The 23,625-nt window shown below is 39.8% G+C and overlaps 1 protein-coding gene across 2 annotated transcripts; it reads right to left on the bottom strand.

Annotated features, from left to right (window-relative positions):
- Positions 1-11,468: 11,468 nt before the first annotated feature.
- On the bottom strand, positions 11,469-18,672 carry LOC148020349 (O-fucosyltransferase 19-like). 2 transcript variants are annotated; one of them, XM_087700660.1, is made up of 9 exons: positions 17,632-18,672; positions 17,120-17,425; positions 16,795-16,873; positions 16,587-16,657; positions 16,134-16,222; positions 15,853-15,985; positions 14,744-14,982; positions 13,617-14,126; positions 11,469-12,681 (listed from the first exon to the last, which is right to left on the bottom strand). In XM_087700660.1, the coding sequence occupies exons 1-9, from the start codon at positions 18,121-18,123 to the stop codon at positions 12,471-12,473; spliced, it is 2,130 nt and encodes a 709-aa protein (XP_087556786.1). In that variant the 5' UTR covers positions 18,124-18,672; the 3' UTR covers positions 11,469-12,470. The 2 variants fall into 2 exon arrangements, with proteins under 2 accessions (XP_087556786.1, XP_087556787.1); XM_087700661.1 differs by having other exon boundaries at positions 11,471-12,681; positions 13,617-14,096; positions 17,632-18,670.
- Positions 18,673-23,625: the final 4,953 nt, after the last annotated feature.

The following is a 23,625-nucleotide window of genomic DNA, read 5'->3' as shown; positions in this document are numbered from 1 at the left end:
ACCATAAGCATATTATCTATGTAAATGATTAGTGGTTGAATAATATGTTGCTTAAGTTCAAACTGGCTAATATGCAAAAAGTCTACAAAGCATGACAAATGGAAAAATAGACAAGACATGTGTTTCCTCATGATAAACATGTAAGCATGCACGCACTTAATAATGTTGTACTTTCGAATGTGTGGGATCCTACAAATACTAGATCAATGACTGGATGTAAGTATTCTTTAACATTTACTAAATGATCATACAAGAAAGGTATAGGTGTATTTCATGAAGGAGAAAAGTGAGGTATTCTCTCACTTTCAAGTCTTTAAAAATCTAGTTGAGAACAAACAAGTATACAAATTAAGTACCTAAGCTCACATGAAGAGAGAGAATAGGTCTCCAATGAATTTAATAATTCTCTTAAGCAACATGAAATTTAGAGATAGTTCACATGAGGTATACTCCATACGAAATGGTATTATTGAAAAGAAAAATACGAGGCACATTGTAGAAATTGCACGATCCTTGATGTGGCTAAAAAGAGTATGCTTCATTATTATTAGGCTAAAACCGTCTCTACAACTTTGTATATTAGGACTCCCATTGCTGCAATGTATGACATGATACGAAAGGGTAAGTTTAGTGCCAACAAACTAGATCTATTACATATTAAAGTTTTTGGATGCATTGCATATGTGCATGTGCCTAATGAGCTAAGAAAAAAGCTAGATCCAAAAGTTAAATATTGTGTTTTTTGTTGGCTATTCCCTAGAGCAAAGGGCTTACAGGTGTTATAATCCAATTACACTCAAGATAGAGTGAGTAGAGATGTGGTATTTGATGAATTAGCAGGTGGTATACTACTAAAAAACATATTGTTGCATGTGATATAAAAGAAAATATGGTTACAAAAGATGTGGGTTCACAATCATAGACATTGAGTGGGCCAAAAGAGCCATCTTCTAATAGGTCTAGTGAGGGACCATGATGTGGCACATTGCATGCAAATAGCACTCCTACAAGTACAAAAATGTATCACAACAAAAGAATAAAGAAAAATTGGTTGAGTTGTTTTGTGTGCCAGATGTTTATGTAAGCTATTCATATGTAGATGGTGAGTTTGATTACTTGGATTAGAGTAGGAGTTTGGTATTCTAGTTATTCGTACACTTGGTGTAAGGAAAACCAAGGTTGATATCCCGAGGGTGCACCTTATAAAACATGTAAGATACTATGTGAGTTTAAAAGAAATGATATTTTGTTTTGTAAATTTTACAAGATTATATTTACAAAAGGGATTTTATTTACAATTTGAGAAATTGTAAGTTTAATAAAGCAAATGTGATCATTTTATGGCCTTATAGCATGTAAAGAAAGGGTATTTCTTAATATCTTTTGAACACATGTTATATAGATAATTTCCTATAATTGCACCCCTTGAGGCTGATATAAAGGGATCACAAAGTGCTCCGCAAGTGTGTGGGTCAACAAGACTAAGTATCATGTACACAAGTTGACATATGATGGTTATGTCTTCACCATTATGCATATATGGCGAATGTTGTAAAGTCAATTGAGCCACTTGTTTTGAGCAAGCTATTGGTCATGTACATTGGGAGAAATCCATGGATGAAGAAATAGCTGCATCAGATGCAAATCAACCTTGAAATTTAATACCATTTCTTGAGGGAAAGAAAGAAATAATTTACAGGTGGATTTACAAAGTAAAATATAATGCAAATGAAAGTGTGACTAGGTTGAAAATAAGACTCCGGTAGACCAAGGTTATGGGTTGACTTATGGGATTGATTATGAGGAGATGTTTGCTCTAGTGGCAAAGATGACAACTATTAGAGATGTTAGTGTAATGGCTACAAAATGTTTGGTCTTACATCTAATGGATGTAACGAATGCATTCTTACATGATGAGTTACAAAAAGAAGTGTATATCGCCACAAGATTATGAGAGCATGGTTTATCTTGACTGTGTGTGTAAGCTACACATAGCCTTATATGGGTTGAAATACTCACTTTGATTCAAATACCAAAGATGATTTGTTGTCCATTGCACCAAAATAATTATCATATAGATAATTCCTATGTGAACATTAATGTTTACACATCTTAGTCCAATCCAACAATTGATTTTCTTACTAGTGATAGATAGGTAGATGGAAACCAACATGCAAAATAGCAATTGTATAGCCACCTATTTGATCTTGTTCATTCACATTGATGCCCAAATGTTTGATTATGTGATGTCCAATCTCATAGTCACTTTGCTTGTTCCTTAAATGCTAATAACTCAAAAGGATGCAACCAATCTTGGACTTACACCATGCTAGATGTTATTATGCATATTCCTAATTAATATAGTTAATTTCATGCGGATATGATAACACTACCTATGAAATGAGCAATGCTCTATCAATCTAATTATGCACACGCATGTCACTACAACAAAAAGGCCTCTTAGATGCACTTTTAGACGCGATTTTTGAATTGAGAGAAAATCTTACGGGCGTGTCTACCCGCCCGTCTATTTGCGCGTTTACAAACTCGCGTCTATAGTCGCATGTATGGAGAAATTTACATGCAGAAATAGACGCGTAATAGACCCGCATATACACGCATGAATACAAGCGCATAAAAAAACCAAAATTGTTATTTATTTAATTTCTTTTGTGCGTCTACCATCGCGTCTACGTGGCAAATTAGACGGGCATATAGACACGCAGATAGACGCGCTTTTACAAGCGCCCATAGACGCGAACCCAAAACAAAAAATCTCATTTTTTAAAAAATATATATTTAATTTCTTTTTTTAAATTTGAATTATGTAGCACGTATATGAGCGCGTGTACTCTGCATTTTAGATGCGCTTATAAACCCGCGTTTTTTGCAATTTAGATGCGCAGATAGATGCGCAAAACGGAACTGGAAAGAAAAACCAGAGAGCAACCACAGAGCAACCACATGCTCTCTAGTTTTTTTTTTCCCCCTCCCATACATCAAATTGTGCATTTGGAAAAAAGACAATGGATCTGAAAGCACGAGAATTGAAAACAAAAGTCCATGTATTCATTATAGATAAAAAGCATTTACATAGAAAGTTTAAGTGCTTGCGACCTAAAGTGTGGCCGTAAGCAGTAGGCTCAAAGATGGATAATAGATATACAAGAAAACAAGGCCATAGAGGAGGTATGGTGCTCCTCTACGAATCTGAAGAAGAAACATCTTCGCTAGTACCACCATGGCTACTAGCGTCGCTATCCCCCTCCTCGCTATGCTCCACATCGGGGTTCGCCTACACACACAAAAGATCAAGGTTGCTTATGTACACATGGTGAAGAAAAAGTTATAATTAGCTATACTTTTAAAAGGAAAGTAAGAAAAACATACCTCCTCTGGCTGTCAAATCCTCATAGCCCGATTGTATTGATCCTCAGTGATGAGACTCTCCTCATAGAAGTGAAGCCATGTGGCTACGCAGTTATGGCCTCGATGGTAACCTACCTCTCTAGGAGTAGGTATTCTACCAACAATAGTAGTCTGCAAAACAATTATGATATATACAAACAATTATGAGACACAATGTATTAGAACAAATTATATAAAAAATTGAAAGAAATATAAATTTAAAAAACTAAAAATCAAAATATACTTACAAAATCTGCCTCCCACAACTCTCTGCCGCCCGATCCGTAATGTGACGATCCCATGGTTTCCATTTGGATGCGTCCCGTCTCTGCGTGCTGGCGACTCTTCACTTTCTCTACTGCTTTCTTCTTGGCTTTCTTCCACTCTATGTGGTAGCACATAGGTGGTTGGCTATAGGCTCCACGCCCCTCCTCCTGTCTCCGTAGTGAGTCCCTGGCGTGTGTCATGAGGTGGGATCTTTTGTTGTGAAGCAAATCCCTCACTTTTGTGCGTCCCCAATCATCCGAGAATCGTTGACCCTCAGGATTTGGGTACCTCCTATGGACTGCCCTCAACACCTCCTGCTACAAGCCGCTTTTCTAATTTTTGAAGTAAACGAAACAATCTTTATACGTCACATGCACGACACTCCTCATGTACGCCATTACATCCCTTCCTTCATCATCATGGAAGATGCCACCAGTATCTGTAACTCTATAGTACTGGCATATAGGCTCCTCTACATGATCTTCTGGTGAGGGTGATCGCTCGCTACCTCCTAGGCAACCCCCACACAAGCCTCGTCCTCCCCCTCGATTCTCCCTCCTCCCTCTCTGTCGACTACCCTCTGCCTTGCTGAATGCACGTGCTTCTGCAGATGCACGTGCGTCAGCTAGCGCTTGTGCTTTAGCCGATGCATGTACAAGTGCTGCACGTGGAGTACCTGTAATTGGAGTTTGGGAAGTAGTGCTAGGTAAAGACGTCAGAGGTGTTCCAGACATGACGTTGAACACCTCATCTGCTGTGGGAGAGCGGCCAAGGTGTATGGTCATCTCTCCCATGAAGTCTTCCTTACTAGGAAAACCTCCAAAAAATGCATTGACCCCTCTGCCGAACAAGCCCAATGTATCATTCATGCGATCCAAATCCGGGTCATTACTAGATGAACCAGGATGCGACATCTGTAAAAAAAACACAGAAAAAAGATAAATTTATACAATTCTAGAAATAAAAATGTGTTTTTTATCAGAGCTGGTTGACGCGTGTATAACCGTGTCTAAAATGTAGGATAGACGCGCTCTCAGATGCATCCCTAAAGTCAATCCTCTGGTCAGAGCACGACTATATCCGCATCTAAGATGTAGTATAGACACGCTATCAGATGCAATTTTTGAGTCAATGCTTCTGGCGCGCGTATATTCTCGCGTGTGGACTGCAGAATACACACGCCTAGAGATGCGACTCTGAAGTCAAAGCTTCTGAGCAAGGTGCATGTATTCCCGCGTCTCACATGCAAGATACACGTGCCTGGAGACGCGACTCTGAAGTCAAAGCTTCTTCTGTGCAGAGCGCGTGTATTCTCGCATCTCCGACGCAGAATACACGTGCTCTGAGACGCGACCGCAGATGCAATGAAAGCAAACTTAGCTTCGCGTCTATCCTTGCATCTGTACTAAAATGTAGACGCACTGGCAAACGCCCTCAGTCGGCTGATTTTAGTCTGACGACCGCCATTCATGATTTATTTGTGCTATACAAAATACAATCATAGATCCTAATACACAAAGAGAGAGAGAGAGAGAGAGAGAGAGAGAGAGAGAGAGAGAGGACTCACCTTAGGTGTTTGGTGTGGCGGGTGGTGGCGCTTCTTCCTTCTCCTTCTTCCTCTCCTTGGTGAGTTACTCTCCCTTTATGCTTGCTTGCTACTTTTGTCTCCTCCCTTTACTTCTTCTTCCTCTTGTTCTCTCTTTCTTCCTCTCCTTGGCTTTCCTTTTTTCCCTCTTGTCTCTTTGAAGTGAAAGAAAATGTGAGTCATGAGGAGCTGAGGCATGAAGAGACTGCATATCGGCTAAACTCAAGCTTCAGAACGTGCAAAAAACGCAGGAAAGGAAAGGCGCAGTTTGAAAAGAAATGATTTAAGTATCTTTTGAATTTTGACGTTTGTGTCTATTTTCACGTGTATATGCGCGTCTAAGTTTACGTAAGCGCGCATATAGACACGAAGTTAGATGCACAAATAGACGCAAATTTAGACGCGTAGGTAAACGCAGATATAGACGCGCATTTAGCTTTTATCATAAATTTTTTTTAAAAAGATAAGTTTTAATAGTAAGTTCTTATCATAAGTTTTTATGTATTTATGATAAGTTTTGTGTATTTAAAATTGAGATCTTAGAATAATTAATACGCTAGCTTGAAGTTTTTATGTAAACATATGAATGATAAATATTTTAATGTTGTCATGAATTAGGTTTGATCATGTTGTCGTCATCACCTAGTGCGGTGCATGCTGATGAGTCAACGAGCACATCCTCAAGTGAGGATAAAACATTACGTCTTCATAATCGAGATGCATGGCTACGACAAAAAATTAAATGCATGTGTGATCATTGTCGAGGGTGTATTTTTCGAGCACGTCGAGTTGCAATGTCACACCTCAGCATGGATGGAGAATGGGACCGAGAAAAATCACCGGTATTCATTATTTTTTTTAACACTAAGATTGCTAGTCTATGTTACTCAATATATATCAACGTACATGAAACTCCCTTTTGTGGTTGAGCAGGATGCGCTGCCACATCCTCAGATGCTCCCTCCCGGGCGTCGAGAGGCTGCAAAACGTCGACGCGAGGAGGCAGAGTCTTCAAGAAGTGTGGAGACTGACGACCATGATAGTAGCCCTCATGAAATGTCCCATCAAGTTGTAGAGGATGAGATTTTGGACAACATGGTACACCATCTATTTTTGCAACCGGTTCAGATGATCCACTATACGTAGCGTCATCTACTCCGTTGAATGAAGGTTGTACGTACTCCGTTCTTTGTGCATCCCTCGAGATACTTAACTTGCAAACAATTTATGGATGGAGTAATGTCAGTTTGAATGCATTATTGAAGTAGGTATCAATTCAGTTTGGCTTATGAATCATAATATTAATTGTTCTATTTTGAAATCAGACACAAATATATGTTGGTGGTTTTTTAACTCACTTTTAAAAATATATGTAGGTTATTATCACAAATGTTTCCAAAAGGAAACAAATTGTCAACTAAGAGAGAGCAAGCAAGACATTACTTGACATCTCTGGGAGGCCTCGATTATGTCAAGATCCATGCATGTGTCAATGATTGTGTCTTATTTCGTAGGATTCATGAGTTCGTACGAGAGTGTCCTATTTGTAGCGAATCAAGATACGAACTGGAGATGAAGTCAATGGATGTGCCTCATAAGATTTTGCGACATTTTTCGATTGTTCCACGTATTCAACTTATGTTCAAGTATAAGTCTATTGGAAAGCTCATGCCATGGCATGCTAGTCATTGTTCAAGTGATGGAAAATGGAGGATCCCTGCAGACACACCGATGTGGCAACATATAGATAATTTGTGGCCCGTTTTCAAAGAAGAGCCAAGAAATTTGAGATTTGGTTTAGGTATGGATGGAATCAATCCATTTAGCATCAAAAGCACATCATACAGTATATGGCCAGTGGTATTGGTGAACTATAATATTCCTCCATCCATGGCAATTAAAAAGGAACATGTAATGTTGTCCCTTCTGATTCCTAAAAAGCACAAGGTTAAAAACATGGACATTTACTTAGAGCCTTTGATTGAAGAGTTAGAAATGTTATGGGAAGGTATTGAGATGCAAGATACAAGCGCATCTGCATCCTCTAGAGATTTCACGTTGAAGGCCATGTTGTTGTGGACCATGTATGACTTTCCAGGATACGGAGAGTGTTCAGGTACATGTATATAACTCTATATTTAAAATTCAAAACTTGAATCAATTGCATTTTATTAATTCACTTGTTTGTTCAAGTTTAACCACATCAAGATATCATGCATGTCCTATTTGCGGTCCCTCTCTAGTTTCCTCTAGGCCGGCACGTTTAAAGAAAGTTATCTACGACAATCATCATCGATTTCTTCCTATTAACCATCCCAAATATGTTCTCCTTACTAATGGAATGACTCCACAATCTCTAACCATTCGAGATTGGAAGGAGAGATGGATTAATGCCGACAGCCACCCTCCACTAGGCATGAGTCGATAAGAAGTGCATTTCTCTCGATTGACTTTAAAGTATTTAGCATGATGAATTGTTTACATAATATATTGTTTGTTTGTTAGGTTCTCTATATTTTTTCGTCTTTCGTATTGAACTGAACTCAAGATCAGTCACCTGTTGGACCCCATGCACATATTCAAAAATGTTGTATCTACATTATGGGTTCACTTGATAGGGGCTCATGATTCAGTCAATGTAAGGGAGGATTTACGTAACATTGGTCGCATGAGACGAGCCTGGCCACGCATTGGACCTAGAGGAAAGATTGAGCTATCCCATGCACCTTGGATGTTGTCAAAGGACGAGGAAAAAATAGTGAATGAACAAATATATAGCTTTCGAACACCCACAAGATGTATGAGATGCCTCAAGGGAGTCTTCATAAAGAAAAAGAAAAGAGGTGTGAAGCAACTATCTGGTTTGAAGTCCCACGATTGGCACAAAATGATTCAAGTAAGGGTATCTCTAACCATGAATATAGTAATTAGTGGAGTAACTATGTGTAAACTTTGGGGTATGATGACTTTTTCCTCAACTAATCATTTGATCTATGAATATTGTTTGCATTCAGTTCATACTTCCTACTAGCATATCCCATTGTATATCCAAAGATGTACATGATATCATTTACAAGATGGGAGAGCTTGTGAGGTGTGTATACATTGTATTTTTTCATTATATATCTTTGAATTTCTACACAAAAATAAACAATTGTCAAATACATCCTGACAGATACGTAAGCTCGAAGGAAATTGATCCAAACTCATTGCAAGATGCTCGAGTATTATCTGTTGAGGTGGTTTGTTTGGTGGAGGAAATTTTTCCTCCATCCATTTTGACTACTCAATTACATTTACTCGTACATTTGATTGATGAGATCGCACTTTGTGGGACAGTTCATGCAAGGTGGATGTTTTTTCTTGAGCACTTCATGAAAACCTTGAAAGATTTTGTGAGGCAAAAAGCACGGCCTGAGGAAAGCATGGCTGAGGGTTGGTTAGTGTAATCATCCCTTGTTTATATCTCTGAATATCTTGTTGAAGTGGACCCCTCTTAACCACGACTATGGACATATGATAAAGACTTGAGGATGACCTCTATAATACCTCAAGGAAAAGGAATGAGTAAAGTGCTAACAAAAGAAGAACTTCGTAAGTTAAGTAGTTTTTATGTGCTCAATAGTGATGTAATGAGCAAATGGGTGACACTATATAATGAAGCAAGGGCAAGAAGAAAAAGCGAAAGACAAGAATTTCGTACCAGATATAGACGTAATGTCTCATTTCCAAATCATCTAAATGCGCTCCCACGTCATATTGATATAGATTGGTTACATGAGGAAATGGAGAGAATGGAAAAAGAGGAGGAAATTAATATATCTCAAGAAGAGTGGGAATACGCACGAGGTTGCTTATCAAATGTGAGACATACTATCAATTAATTTGTTTATATTTTATATAAATAATTGACATGTTTGATCTTTTATCTTTAACTATTAGTGCACATTATTCAATGCTATTTGGTGTGAGGGTAAACATATTCGAACTCAACGTATAGATGAAAAGGGAAATACCCAAGATTGTGGTGTCCTTGCTCACTTCGAGGATGCCAATGGTACCATGGAAGGTTATTGTGGCTTGATCCAAGATATTCTGAAGCTTGACTTCAGACGATTCTTTATATATGTACTGGATGTGAAGTGGTTTAAAGAAGTGGTAACAAATGGTGAGCATTGCACAATCCGACGTCATCCAAGTGGTTTTGTAATCATTGACTCTACAAAATTTCACCAAAACAAGAATGACACATTAGTACTACCTCAACAATGCGAGCATGTATATATGCAAAAGCTAATTTTTTTATATGTATACATGTGATACATATACACAATATAATAAATATTTAAGTTTTTTGCTTTTGTTTTTCAAATATAAGTTGTGTATCATCCAATGGTAAACAATAACCGATGGTAGTATGTCATCCCTATATCTAATCGTTCAAAACCAATATATAGTAATATTACTGACATAGAGATAGCAGATGACAATCCAACAATTAATGATGATGTACATGATGAAACCATAATGGATGATATGCATGATATAGTACAAGATGAACCTCGCGAGGATGTTCAAGGAAACGCAGAAGATGACAATAATGTGATTGTCAATGATATTGATGAAGTTATTGAGCAATATAGCAACACATCTGATAGTGGGATAGACTTATTTGTTTCGTTACCTCTTGGTAACATAGAGCTAGAAGTAGATAGTTTAGCAAGGGCTGATCTCATTGAAGATGAGATGGATCATTCACTGTAACATACTTAATTTGCTTAATGATTCAATGTTGTATTCTTAATTCTATGGTTTTTATCATGCGCACACGTGCATACTCAAGAATCAATAGTCAAGTTTAAAGCTAAATTGAATTTTTCATAATAAAAAGGAAGTATTTTTTATCATCTTCAAGTAGAGAAATTACGAAATACATGCAATGCTTGCTACTAATTGTATAATAAGGTTTCTGTCACTTGTTCGCTGATTACTTATATCAGTCTTGTCAACTGGAGGAACTGCCGTTCATTAGAGAGCAATGCAAAAATAATTATTAACTCTGGTTTTTTAATTATATTAAGTCCAATTTTAGGTGGTTAAATAATTACGCGTCTGAAGACGCGTCTATTTACACAAATATATAGACGTAAAATTCGCGTCTATTTACACGCTCTTTTACACGCACATATAGACGCAATGATAAACGCGTCCAACTTTGTGCGTCTAACATGCGCGTCTATGCCTCGTTTCTGTTGTAGTGTGTGCATGCATATACATGTGCTTGTTGGCATGTATGCACAGACACAAACCCCCACCTACATCATCTATTTAGATGCCCTAGTATGTAGACTACATCATAACTTTATGCATATGTTGAATCAAAAGACACTAGATGGGAGGGAGTTATATAGTATTAGTAAGTTTCTTCAAGAGCATTAAAAGACACATTGAAGATCTAGAACTAAAAGATAAAGTATTACATGGAAATTTAATCATAAGAGTGATCTTGATCTATAAGATTTCCAAAATGGATTAGTAATCATACCAAGTATGATGGACTAGTAATCATAGCAAGTATCATCATAATTTTTCTCTCTATGGGCTTATATACAAGATTCTAGAGCAACTCGATTTGCAAAATTGTTATTGACACTGTTTCTATGGGCTTGTACATAAGCTTCTAGGCAACTGGATTAGCAACAATGCTCAATCTAGCCCTTAGGAGTTACTAATGTCTCAGGTGACAAAGAGCTAGAATCGAGGTGCTAAACATACATGTTGATGTGAACATATCCTGGTAAAATAGGATCATTCTAAAACTTTTAAAGTATATTCATGTAGAAATCGAATAGGCACAAAATTGATATGTACATCAAAGACGTCCTTAGTCATACTAAGTATAGAAAAGGTTACAATATTTAAGATATCCTTTATATATTTCGCATGGATAAGCCTTTGTTAAGTGGTTTCTTGGTTAGTGCTACCTCACTTTTGAGGAATTTTAAACATGAAGAAGTGGAGCCATGGTTTACCTATCTTGATTGTATTTTACTTCCTAAATTCCAACTTCATGTTTGTTGCAAAATTGCAAACATGAGAATTGGAATGGTAGATGCCTTTCTCATATTCAAGCATAGACGTTGCGATTAACAAATGAATATGAGAAAGTGAAACAAGGGAAAACTAAAACTTTTCATGGCATTGACGAACATTCCTTGACTTGTGTTGGTTGTATCATTTAAAAACTATGGCTCATAAACCTTGGTAACAAGTTTCCAAAGCTTGCATTCTATAACGGTAAATAACACTATCACATGGGTATATACTACATGAAACCTTCCTTTGTCTCTTGACTTTAGAATCCAATCTAGTGTATAAAATGTAACTAAGGATGGTGTCATACCCAATAACTTTACTAGAGTTTCGAAACTCTATGAAGTAAAAATAGCGATGTCTTTAGTGAGCAAGGAGTGAGGGGCCAAAAGCCCATGCAAGATCAACACGGTGTTTACTTTTTTTCTTCCCTGTCGCTTAGACTTTCACTAGGTGGTAAGAGCTGAAGCTTGAGTGGCACCACCACCTAAAGGTGACTTGGACAACCTTAAAGTTTCCAAGCGGTACATTCTGTTAAGTATCTCAAAAATCAAGGGAGAGAGATTTGTTATCGAGGTAAATTGTACGTGAACCACTTGCATTCACTATTTTGTAGGGTCGTAGAAAGTGGAATCTTATTATCCGTATTCGCGCGCTCTCTCTCTCTCTCTGTGCACTGTGCTACTGTGGGAGAGAGATACAGGCATATAGCTGCCAAGGTATGTCACATGATGGCTGAGGCGCGCTTGTCTGTTTGCATATGGAAATATAATGTGTGCGCATGAGAGGCTGAAAAAATACGGCAGCGAGAATGTGAAAAGGTACACGGAGAAAGGCTAAGTAAGAGCCCCAGGGTGGATAGTTCGATTACGCGTGTCGGCAGCATTTTGGTGGGACTCGCGAGTAATGGGCCGCAAAAGTCAGCGTAGAGTTTTGACTCTGAGCCTTGAGGTGCTGAGGGGTGTACTTGCCGATTGGCACGAAAACCTTTTTGGCCAGTGGGAGAAAACGCTGCCCGAGCCCCGCCGATGGGTCCACGTCACGCGCGTTGCTGACGTGATGCGACGCAGGCCAGAGCCAGGTTGGATGGTCGGGGGGGCTCAAGCTGTCCACGTCATCATTGCGTCAGGACTCTTCTCCCCTTCTCGCAGATGCAGCCGGGCAAGGGATTTGCGTAGAAGCTCTCCTCTGACTTCGGTGAGTCGCCTCTCTCTCGCCTGCTGGGCCCACCAAGCCGATCCTTGTGCAATCTCCGCACCTGCTTCTCGAAGCGCCTCCAGCCGATGCGGCCCCCGTCGAGATCATCGATGAGGCGCACCAAGTTCTTCCTGAAATTGTTTCGCAAAAACCAAAGCATAAACACATCAATCGTTTCTTCCAAGCAAAGTGCAGCCTGATTGATTATATACCACAGTTGAAACTCGGAAACTCCATAACATTCTCTCCTTCAATCATGTCCACCATTAGACCCTATCGAGTGGAGCCACCCCATAGCTATAGCTTATTGCAATGGATGATGATGGAACCCCCAATGCCCGTTTGATTTGCATTCCCATTGACACAAGCTAGGGATATAAACACAGTCTGTATCCACCATGGTACGTGAATACATTTGTGTACGAGAAGTACCAAGAGAGCAAAGCTGTGCATATGGTTGCTTCTCAACATCATGACGTTATATGAGGGTGAAGAGCACCTCAAATTGCCTCTTAGATGGTGGGGAGAAGGACTACAAGTGTGGGCTTCTTCCAATGTTGCTTAGTGTGGGCAATGATTGATGACGATTCAAGTGCCTACTTTTCTTAGCACATGAGACCTTGGTTTTCGAGTACATGTGGCCACCACAAAACAAGCTAGGTATGTGATACCTCCCTTGTAAGTGTCTAAAGGGAAATCACGAGCCCTTGTCCTACAACTCAAATGCAAGCAATGGTGGATATGCCTCGTTCCTTGAGCAAATTTGGTCTGGATCCATGAGCGAGATATGTAGCATCTCATTGAGATGTCAATACGTTGAACCCCTAGCTCCTGAGTCAACTCTAGTGGGGGACGAAGACACTTATGGTACCCATGCCCCTAGAAGTCTCAAGAGTAGAGCTCTTACAAGGGAGTTGACCCTTGTGATTGCAACACTTTTCTTTAGCTAGGTGAGTAGGAGCTAGCCGAGATGGAAAAAGTTAATGATATACCTCGACACCCGTGCGATCAATATTAAAGGATTAGAAAGTAAATAATAACGGACGATTAGCGGGTAGGAGGTTACCTGTCCGGGCTGATGGTTTTCCTGTAGCCTTGGAATTTGCGGTGGCCCTGGAGGGCCTTGGCCATGTTGCCATCGTAGGTGTAGACGAAGACGTCGCTGTGGAGGGCAACGATGTAGTCGAGGGCAGCGAGGCGGTTTTGGAAAGGGCGGAAGGGCAGGAGCTCGGAGGGGGTGGCGAGGGAGGAGTGGGAGAAGAGGAGGGGGAAGTGGAGGCGGAGGGCGTCCAGGCTGGCGTTGCCGAAGACGTGGCCGGCGACCAGGTAGACGCGCGTGGAGGCGGGCGGGTAGCCCAGGCCGGCCAGGAGGAGGGCGGCCTCGCGGGGCGTGAGCGGGCAGCCACCCTCCAGGCGCCGCGCCTCGCTGTCGATGTCCTTCTCCTTCCAGTGCGCCACCCCGTACCTCATCCTCCTCAGCTCCTCCGCTTCCGCCTCGCTCAGCCCGTGCCTGCACCCCGTGAACGCCAGCATGTCCTTCTCGTATCTGCATGATGCATCCCCATCCCATGCATGCCTAATCTTCATCAGCCGAATTGTCTTTCTTACTCCACCCCAAAAATCGTGAAAAAAGAAAAATTAAAAGCACACTCTTCGCATCATATCGCATCCTTCCTGTTTGTCTACAATGGCACAATCATAAGTCAAGGAGGCTACAAGAAACATTTCATTTCATACTTCTCTACCCGCCCTACATGGCCATTGGTTAAGTGACACCTTGCACATTCTCGTGCGTTCACCTATTACTCTCTCGGAGTCTCAACTATTCGCCTCGTTCAAGGAGCTCCCGATGTGTTCAGATTGCGATTCTGAATTCCAATGTTCTCGTCTATGGGGCAAAAGTGTTCTTCTCTAGTATGCAAGGACCATTCTCATACCATTCATTACATCCTCTAGTCCCCATCACAATGAAACTTGTCAAGCACAAGGTTCACGTTCAACCTAATGTTGCAGCAAATAACATTGCTGTAATTCACCCCCGAGTACAACAAATGACTTTGCTAGACTTCCCCCACATAGTTGTACGTAGATTCAAGATTGATCAGTGTACCCCTTAATATTTTAGCACAATGTCCATATAAAGCATCACAAACTACTTAGCAACAATCCACTTCTACGATTGCAAATAAGTACCTTAAATGGAGGGCAATATAAGGTTGTCGCTCAATCCCCATCCTCATTCTATCCACCAATGTGTTCCCCAATCGTTGAATGGGAGGGGTGAATTCTAGGGCCTCATAACAAGCACGACATCGAAGTCTCTGGGTTGACTCTGGAAGCTCATTATTTGTCAGTCGAGAGTCACTATGTGAGAAGTGCACCACATGGCGCGACTTTAGCATCGGCATAATCTCATTCTTGTAGTAAGAACTCTGTGCAAATTTGAAGAAAAATAACAAAAAATTAAAGAGCATCAGTGAATATGGACAATCATGCTGTAGGTATTATCATGTTATATTTTATATGTATGTCTTTTGCCCAACATCAAAACCATTCTCAATGTAAGTAACTTTTTGTATGAATGTCACTTATGCTGCTTAGCTAAATGTGTGATCTACTCATACTACCTGTGGTATGAGTTTGTACAATGAGGCTATGTGATATGTTTATCATGAAGAAGTACAGAGCTATACATTTGAGGATTTCTTGCCACCATAAAACAAAGTTGAGCTACTTATGGCAAAGGCTCTGGACTCTGCACTATTTGAGCGTGTCACCAATCAGACTTTCACCTAGGCTAGCACCTAACAATTGTTACAAAGTGTCTTGAGGTTTCTCATAGCCTTTGGACCTATGTTTTGAAGATTTAATTTGATTGTTCAGAACTACGCATGCAATCTCATATACATTTGAACATCTTAATTTGATTGCTCGTTGCAGTTCACATGGGTAATAAGTTTGCACAGAAACACAACGTTTTTACTAAGTTTTGCAGATTTGAAATGTGAAGGCCGTTTGTTGAGTTCAAGTTATCAATAGAAACATGTGGTCTCTTCAATGCGTGCGTTCAAGTTATGGATAGAAAGCCACTTTTGCTGGCATTAATGGTATTGTTGTATGTGGAACTTGGAAGGGAGCTGTGCATCAAACTCTTGAAAAGTAGTAGTTAGAATGAACGTAGGGCAGGCGGCCCAAGCTCACCGACAGGTACTGCGAGGGTGTGGCCTATGATCTATCGTTTGGGGCTGTGGCCTGTGGGTGAGAGAGAGAGAGAGAGAGAGAGAGAGAGAGAGAGAGAGCACCTTGGACCAAGAAACGGGGGCTTTCCAGATAGGCTCCACACTCGCGACCCATCCAGGCAATGCCTTCACGACCGCCACGTCACGCTCGAGCGTGCGAATGAAATGGTCCACGTCGAAGATATCTTGGAAATCGCTGTCCCACCACGCCCCCCCCCCCCCAAAACCAAAAGAAAACGAGTTCCGACAAGAACCGCGTTAAACAGATGCATAACAAGAGAAGAGAGAGAGAGAGAGAGAGGCACAAGCGATTGACTTGAGAACGGGCCACCGCAGCAAAGAACCTGGAATCGGCCCAAAAGGAATTGTGATCCAAGCGCGGAAGCACCAGCGTCGCGTTCATGATCTTGGCGATGGCCACCATGTCGCACACCTGCACGCACGCACACACAAAATGCACCTTCATCCATCAACCCATCATCACCCAATCCGCCATTCAACCCATCTTCGGTTACAAAAAGAGTTCTGCTCATTGTTGGGAATATCTTCTGGGAATCTCCACACGACGTGTAGAAATTCACCCTCAGAGCGTTAATGGCACGACCACTAAAATTCCACGCTAATAATAGCAAGGCAATCCACCCAACCACAAACGTCTTTTAAACCGATGATGACCAACCAAGTTGCTTTTGCTCCAGTGGCCATCCTGTCCATTATAACCGTCTACGACGATCCCTTTTCGCTACCTGCTTGATTTCGACATAATTAGAAGAGCTGAGATTGGATGGATAACCTACCCCGTTACGCATCTGATTCAGCCCACCGTTTGCCTTTACCACCAGATAGCCATTCGTGTCGACCGCTGATTCTAAACCAATGACAACATAAACCGGGCGAATAATCTTAAGAATTAAGCAGAAGAAATCACCAGTGATCAGGTGGGGTAGCAAGGTATCAAGTACATGATCGACAGCAGCAACACAAAGTAAGACTAGTGGAGCTTACTCTTGTGCCTTCTGGGTTTCTCTGTACATGGCTCGAACTGTTGTACTCCGGCTGGCCTGGCCCAAAGATCCTCAGAATCCTGAGCAGAAGGTGATTTCAATGTTATGTACATCGGTATTACATATTGCAAGTGATAATCCTCAAAAACCCTCCCAGAAAACGAATTATACTGTCAAGACTGGCTACATAGATGTGACATCGGTATTGCGGCAAAAGAAAACAACCTTAAGTGTGTCGATGATGAGCAGTGAGATCGTGGAACGCAATATTCTCTGAATTTTGGTAAAGCAGGAAAGTGAAGTGCCACAAATCATTGGAAATTTACCTGGGATTGATTATCCTGAGAATGTGGTAGACGTAATGCTCTCTTTTCCGGCCGAAAGCCTTGCTTCTCATTCGGCCTGGAGCCTTCAACCGGACGAAACGTACTACTCTTCTGATCCAATAATTCCTGCCGACGATTCTCATCAGCGATATCCAAAAGATTAGTGTGGTACTGGTTCTTCAGCAGCTGCACCGTTTTCACCGTCCGGGCCGCCATTAACTTCTCCACATCGCCCGTATCCTGGTCGCGTATCACGGCTTCGATCTTTTCAGAGCTTTCCAGTATAACATCGTTACGACGCAAAACCTGTGACGCATTACAGCCTTCTGATATTAACCAACATCCTTGATTCAAATCAACAGAGGAAAAACGATCATCGCACTCTGCAATGCACTCAACATGATTAATCTGCTAAATTAACAGAACACTCAGAGCTGTCTTGAGTCCATTCTAATGCCATTAATTGAGAATGCTGTGCTACAACCTGCACAAGTAATTACGAAGGCACGTACCATTAAATTAGCTCCAGGGAGTTGCCCTTCATCGATAGTGGTAACGCCTCCCATTGATGCGGTTAGGAGGATGAGGACAGTGCTAAGAAGTCCACATAAGCAGTAAGACAAATGCCGGAAGAATTTGGGCGTTAAGGAAGGGCAGGTATTGGGGGATCGGCAATACGAATGATACTGATTGCAATAAGAATTGGACTTGGAGGATGATGATAGAGAGGAATTAGCAGAAGATGATCTCTTGGATGCGCTCTCGAGCTTCCTGAGAGCAGCGGCTGTAGCAGTTTTATACTCTGTGTTGCAGCAACAACAATCCATTACCAAGGATGATGATGATGATGCACTTTCATTCGCCATATTTGTGTCGATAAGATTAGCAGCAGAATTTATCGTATTAATCCCATCTGAGCTGCACTGAATGCTGACCCGCCAATGATGATGGAGAGGATGGTGTTGGAGAATGTATTGTTGATGCGATACTGCTGTTGAGAACATTAAAGATGAGAGCAGAGCGACGAGACATGGAGCCAGTCGGGCTTTTTATCACTCAGCTTGCCACATAATACCTGTTCTGATCAAAGAATTCGCCTCCAATGTGTGATTTTAACGAGTGGCCTTGCTCTCTCTCTCTCTGTCCTGGATTCTTGGCTAATTCGGCTTCAAGAACCAGATCATTACTTGTACATAGTCGAATGAGAGAGAGACACACGCACGGGACTCTCTCTCTCTGTCTCTCTCTCTCTCTCTCCGTCCCCCGCGCACGCCGCGATAAGGCGGCGGCTGAAGCCGTCCCGAATCCCTACTCAGGTATCCGATTGTCAATGAAGGTTAAAGCTCCCTGAGCGCTCCTCGCTGGCTCTGTCGACTGAGGACTCTCTTGTTTTCTCTGGCTCGCTCGAGCCACAATCCCCTCTCTCTCACACATATAACAAGCAAGCACGTTCTTTTATTGGCATCGGACCCGTCTCCTTGGTGTGCTATTTCATAAATACATATCATACACGTATAGCCCAAGAAACAGACCACACTTCTCACTCGTGCCATCTTTGGCTTCTCCGTAATTTTAGAAGAAAATAGGCGGACTCTATCTAATCTCTCTCCTTCTGCTTCTAAACAAATAATACGAGTACCAACATTCCGTGTCCTCGTGCCATACAAAGTAGCGTCATAAGTAAAAGGAAGTTACTCCTCAGCAATTTCACTACCCTCGTTTCCTCCTCCCCCATTATTTGAGTTTGGAATGTTCAAATTATTCGTTGTCTTTTTCTCTCTTCCAATTCTATCTCTCTCTCTCTCTATACATACATATATGTGTATATACATATACACATATATACATATATATATATATATATGTATATATATATATACATATATATATATACCCCCTTGCACATGCCCCCCCACACACACATTCTCTCTCTCTCTCTCTCTCTCTCTATACATGTTGCACATGCCACACTTGTGGTAGCTACCCCTCTTCCCTTGGCTTGTGCCACTCTTGTCGCCCTCTTCACTCAATTTTATACCACCACCACCTGGTCTTGTCATTCTGTTGCACTCAAGTCAACACTTGAGTCCACCCATCCCCATTACTTTCCACGTGCCTATTAGCCAACACACAAACACACACATAGAGGGAGGGAGGAAGAGAGCATTGAGTTGTTTACACACACACACACACACACACACACACACACAAAAGAGAGATACACACACACATAGAGCTTTCTATCGCTAAGAGACGCAATCAAGAGGTCCAATATATTGCAAACCCTTACTATCATGCATTTAAGGGCTAATTTTAAAAACCCTTAATAATTCGTAAAGTTATCACTAAAACTCACCCTTTCTCTGCTCAACTTGTGGATATGCCCATTAAAAGATATCCTTTAGTCCTTGGGAATTTACTCTTTGTAAAGGGGACATGTCATTAGTGAGCAAAGGATGTTGAAAAATCCCTTACTATGAGTTGCATAAGAGTCATATGACTCCCCTTTTTACCATTATCTGATGTACCAAAAAAAAAATTTGCATACACCCTTTTCTAGTATAAGTTTTTGGTTTTCAATTAATTTCCCATATTAAGCTTAAAAAACTAGAGCATTTCTAAAACAAGAATTATACATTGCAATGCTAATAAGATATGATCTTATGCCTTCTTCGATATGAATTAATAAGGCCAAGCATAGGTTGATGGTGATATGATATACAACAAATAATTAGGGCAAAAAATGCTTCAACAAATGTACTTTTGTTCATCATGGGATTAAAAAAGGGGCCAAAGAGAGTTTGCCACATCTGAAAGAATATGGTATTCTTGTCTCCTCTTTTTTGGAAATAGTAGAGTCCACTTTGTGATTCTCCTCTTCTTTTTAGCCAAAATCTCCAAAGTTTAACATGTTTCGGTAATAATCTCTAAGTCCTTATTCACTTACAAAATCTGATAATTAAAGTACATGACAAAGATGTTATGAAGTTAATAATGACTTTTTTGAAAGTCGAGAGCATTCAATATTCTTTTTCGTACCCTAATATATTTTCATTTTCCTTTTTAGTTCATTCATATTTCTCATTGAGCTTCTTTATCTGGAATTCAATTCATGTATAGCATCCAAAAGGCGCTCTTCTCGTTTAGTAAACTCTTGCACTGTCTGTAGCTAGGGGGCTGATGGAAATTGGGAGCCAAAAACTTTTAGCATAAACAATTGGACTACCATGAGACCCTCTTGTAAGCGCTCTCACAAGGTGAATAGAAGAAATTGGGAGGATATAAAACATCATTGGAAGGAATATATCATTGCTTTTAAAATTATGTTTGAAGGGTGGTTGGTTAAAGTGTAACATGTTTACATGGCCTAGGATATGCACTTGCCTCCCCAAATGAACATGTTTTCCAGCAAACACATTGTAAGTCTTTAGTTGATGATGTAAATAGTATTTTTTTTCATTTAAACAAGTACTAATAACAATTTCTTTGTTATACATATATTTTCATCAACAAATACTGAATGGCAATCTATGCAAGTCTATTCTCTTGGATTTTGAGCAAAAAGTAGAGTTCTTTGTTCTTGGGGACCTTCTGGCACTCGCTACGTACGCATACGGCATCCGATTTGTGCACCAGACCATGAGGGAAATACCATGAGATGTATAGTATGTTCCCAATCCTTGTCTTTGTCTTACAACATCATACGATAAACTATTGCTTTGGGCTTTGATTTTGGGAGATATAAATTTAAACAAGGCATTTGGATTCCCTTGGATTCTGATGTAGATTGCATGCCTTTTAAACTTAAGGTACAAGTTATAGTACACATGAAGAATAAAATGAGGTAAATGCTACTTTTAATTGGAGTCTAAAGGATCTAAGGGATACCTTGGAGTTGCTAGACAATACATCCCTTGGATATAAGTTCAAAGTCAATAGTAAAATAATTGAAAAAATGAGATGAACGCTCTTCTCTTGTATGAGTTGTTTGCCTCTCACATTTGTAAGTTTTGAGCCATAGATATTAAAATAATTATTATATTTACATAGGATAAAAATCTTTTCATTAAATCGAGAGTTACAAATTAAAGTGATAATATACAAGGATGCAAAACAATAAAATAGATTCCTCCAAGTTTTTATTTGCATCTATTTATCTTCTTTTGTCTCCGACACATTCTCATTCTTTGGCATTATAACTTTTTTATCACTTTTTGAAAAGATCTCTAGTCTCCGCACATAGGGGCTTTTTTCTTTGGGTACTACAAGAATTTGACTTTGACATGTGCTCTCTTCTCTTCATGCTTAAGAGGAGATGGATGAAACTTTGTAGGAGAAAGTATTGGCATTCATTTCTTTTTTGAGTTCGCGTTACTAGTCTTTGCAGATGACTTGCCATTGCCCTTGCACTTACCCTTAGTTAAAGATTTATGTGGAGGGAAGTTGAGATCAACTGGCATGATTTCCCTATCCAAAATCAACTCAATATACCACTCCCTTATCCACCATATATATGAGTCAAGGTAATCTTGGTACAATAAGAATAAATGTGACAAGTTGGTAAACTGAAAAAGATACCCTAAAAAAACAAACTATATGAAAGAGACTTACATTCACCCCATCTATCTTGAGTATCTTTGAATCTATTATCTTACAGATATTTAAAATCACTCTCCATCCACAAGTATATGCATCGCTTTGCAATATTACTTTTTGTTGGAGAAAGTTATATGGTTTTTTAAGATTAGCAATATCCTCATATGTAGTGGTAGTCACACGAGCTTGCTAGCACACTTTAAATGAAAATTTGTAACTAAAATTAGACAATCAAATAAAATAAAAAGTTGATAAAAAACAAGCATCATTCCATTCAACTTGCATTTTTGCTTGGCCATGGATACCATTTAGAGAGTTCATGAGGATAATTTCTTTGGTGAATATGTCGATATATATAATGCTCGAATGTCCTCTGCAAAGAACACCATATTGGAGAATATGAAAAATTCCTATAAGTTTGGGACATGTGATCAAATATTTAGATTTGTCATAACTTGAACATTATAACTCCAAATTAAGTGCTTTATAGGTCAATAGATTCTATTTTTCAAGTGCTTTCTAATTATATGTCACTTCATATGGTTTTGAGAAACTTATGGGCATGTTATCCGGTGTCATGCCGCTATGCGTACACTGTGTAAAAAAATATAGAGTGTGGCTTTCTTATTGATTTAGAGAGCCAATGCCATTTTAAACATTAGTGTTAGTGTCTATGGTTAAAAAATATTAGATTTTTGGACAAGTTTTAGTCAATTTTTGATATTATCTCTTGTAAAAATCCATAAAATCGTAGACAACTTCTAGATTATGATAATAGTAAAAGAAAGCATGTATCTTTCAGCCAATTTGAGAGGATTTTATGTAAAAAGAGAGATTGATGAAATCGTGCGATGCGCGATCACTGTTTTTAAGCAGTGAACAGCACTCCGAAGTGAGAGATGAAGAAGGAGTGATCTGGCAGAATTCTGGCTAGGTGTCCTGGTATTTTACTCCCCTTTCGAAGCCAATGGGAGCATCAAATTGGTGATCTGAGCAGCATAGAGGAAGGTATTATTTTATATACGTTTTTTTCTATTAGAGTTTTATCTTCTCATAATGTTGAAATAAACTGACAGGCTTCATCTATGTTAGTATTCTTCTATATTTTCTAAATTTTTTTGGGAGTATTCTTCTACATCTTCAATTTTTTTGAATCCCTTTTCTTCCGTCTACTCCTCTCCCTGAATCTACCTTCACCATGCTATCTCTTACCCCCCATGGTGGACTCTCGATACTAAACTCACCGATACCGTATTAGGGAAAGTTTATGCTATCATCAGAGGTGAATTTCGAAAGGTTTTTTGGGCATATTTGGGGCTGATATCTTCAGCCATACGCAGATAATTAGCTACATCATTGTTCTTTTAATTCATTTCTTACTCTACACAAGACATCTTGTCAAAATATGCAAGTATTATGTGCCCCTATGGCAGGGCAATGTTTGTAGATCATTCATAGATGCTTTGAGTTGAATTAAGAGGAGCTTTTTCTCTTATTTTTTGGATGTGGTAACTTATCCTTATTAGGAACTCAATTTGAAGCTATCTTGAAGTAAGTCTCTTTGCCCTACAAGCCTTGTAATTGACTCATAAGCTTTGGTCCCTAACTGTCTACATTGAATGTAATCATACAAAGTTGATTCATGCTATGGCATCATGTATGAATGATGGGATGCAGAGTTGTTTATGATACATGACAGCATATTGTACTTGATTTTATAATTTGTGATTGCTCTTATAGTCAAGAAAACAAGCTTGATTTGAGTTAGAACTTGTGAGATAATACTCTTGTGATCTTTGCTAAGAACATGAAGTTGGAAGCTCTATTAACATCTTTAAGAACTTGGCTTGAAACCTTCAATCCTTCTGTTATCTCTACCATCTCCGGAGTCTAAGCTCTTGAACCCCCAT

This window comes from Lygodium microphyllum, chromosome 19 (assembly GCF_053477565.2).
Source record: "Lygodium microphyllum isolate KBCC chromosome 19, Lygodium_microphyllum_v1.1.10, whole genome shotgun sequence".
Lineage (NCBI taxonomy): Eukaryota > Viridiplantae > Streptophyta > Polypodiopsida > Schizaeales > Lygodiaceae > Lygodium > Lygodium microphyllum.
Note: the sequence above shows the minus strand (reverse complement) of the source record. Positions and strands in the feature narration are given on the sequence as shown.

Bases quoted from the DNA above. Each gene is read 5' to 3' on its own strand.
- LOC148020349 (XM_087700660.1), bottom strand. From the start codon at position 18,123: ATGTTCTCAACAGCAGTATCGCATCAACAATACATTCTCCAACACCAT. The intron at 16,874-17,119 runs GTAAATTTCCAA...CCTTCTGCTCAG, and splicing joins CTCAGGATAATCAATCCCAG to GATTCTGAGGATCTTTGGGC. The intron at 15,986-16,133 runs GTTCTTTGCTGC...GTGGTGGGACAG, and splicing joins TCCTTTTGGGCCGATTCCAG to CGATTTCCAAGATATCTTCG.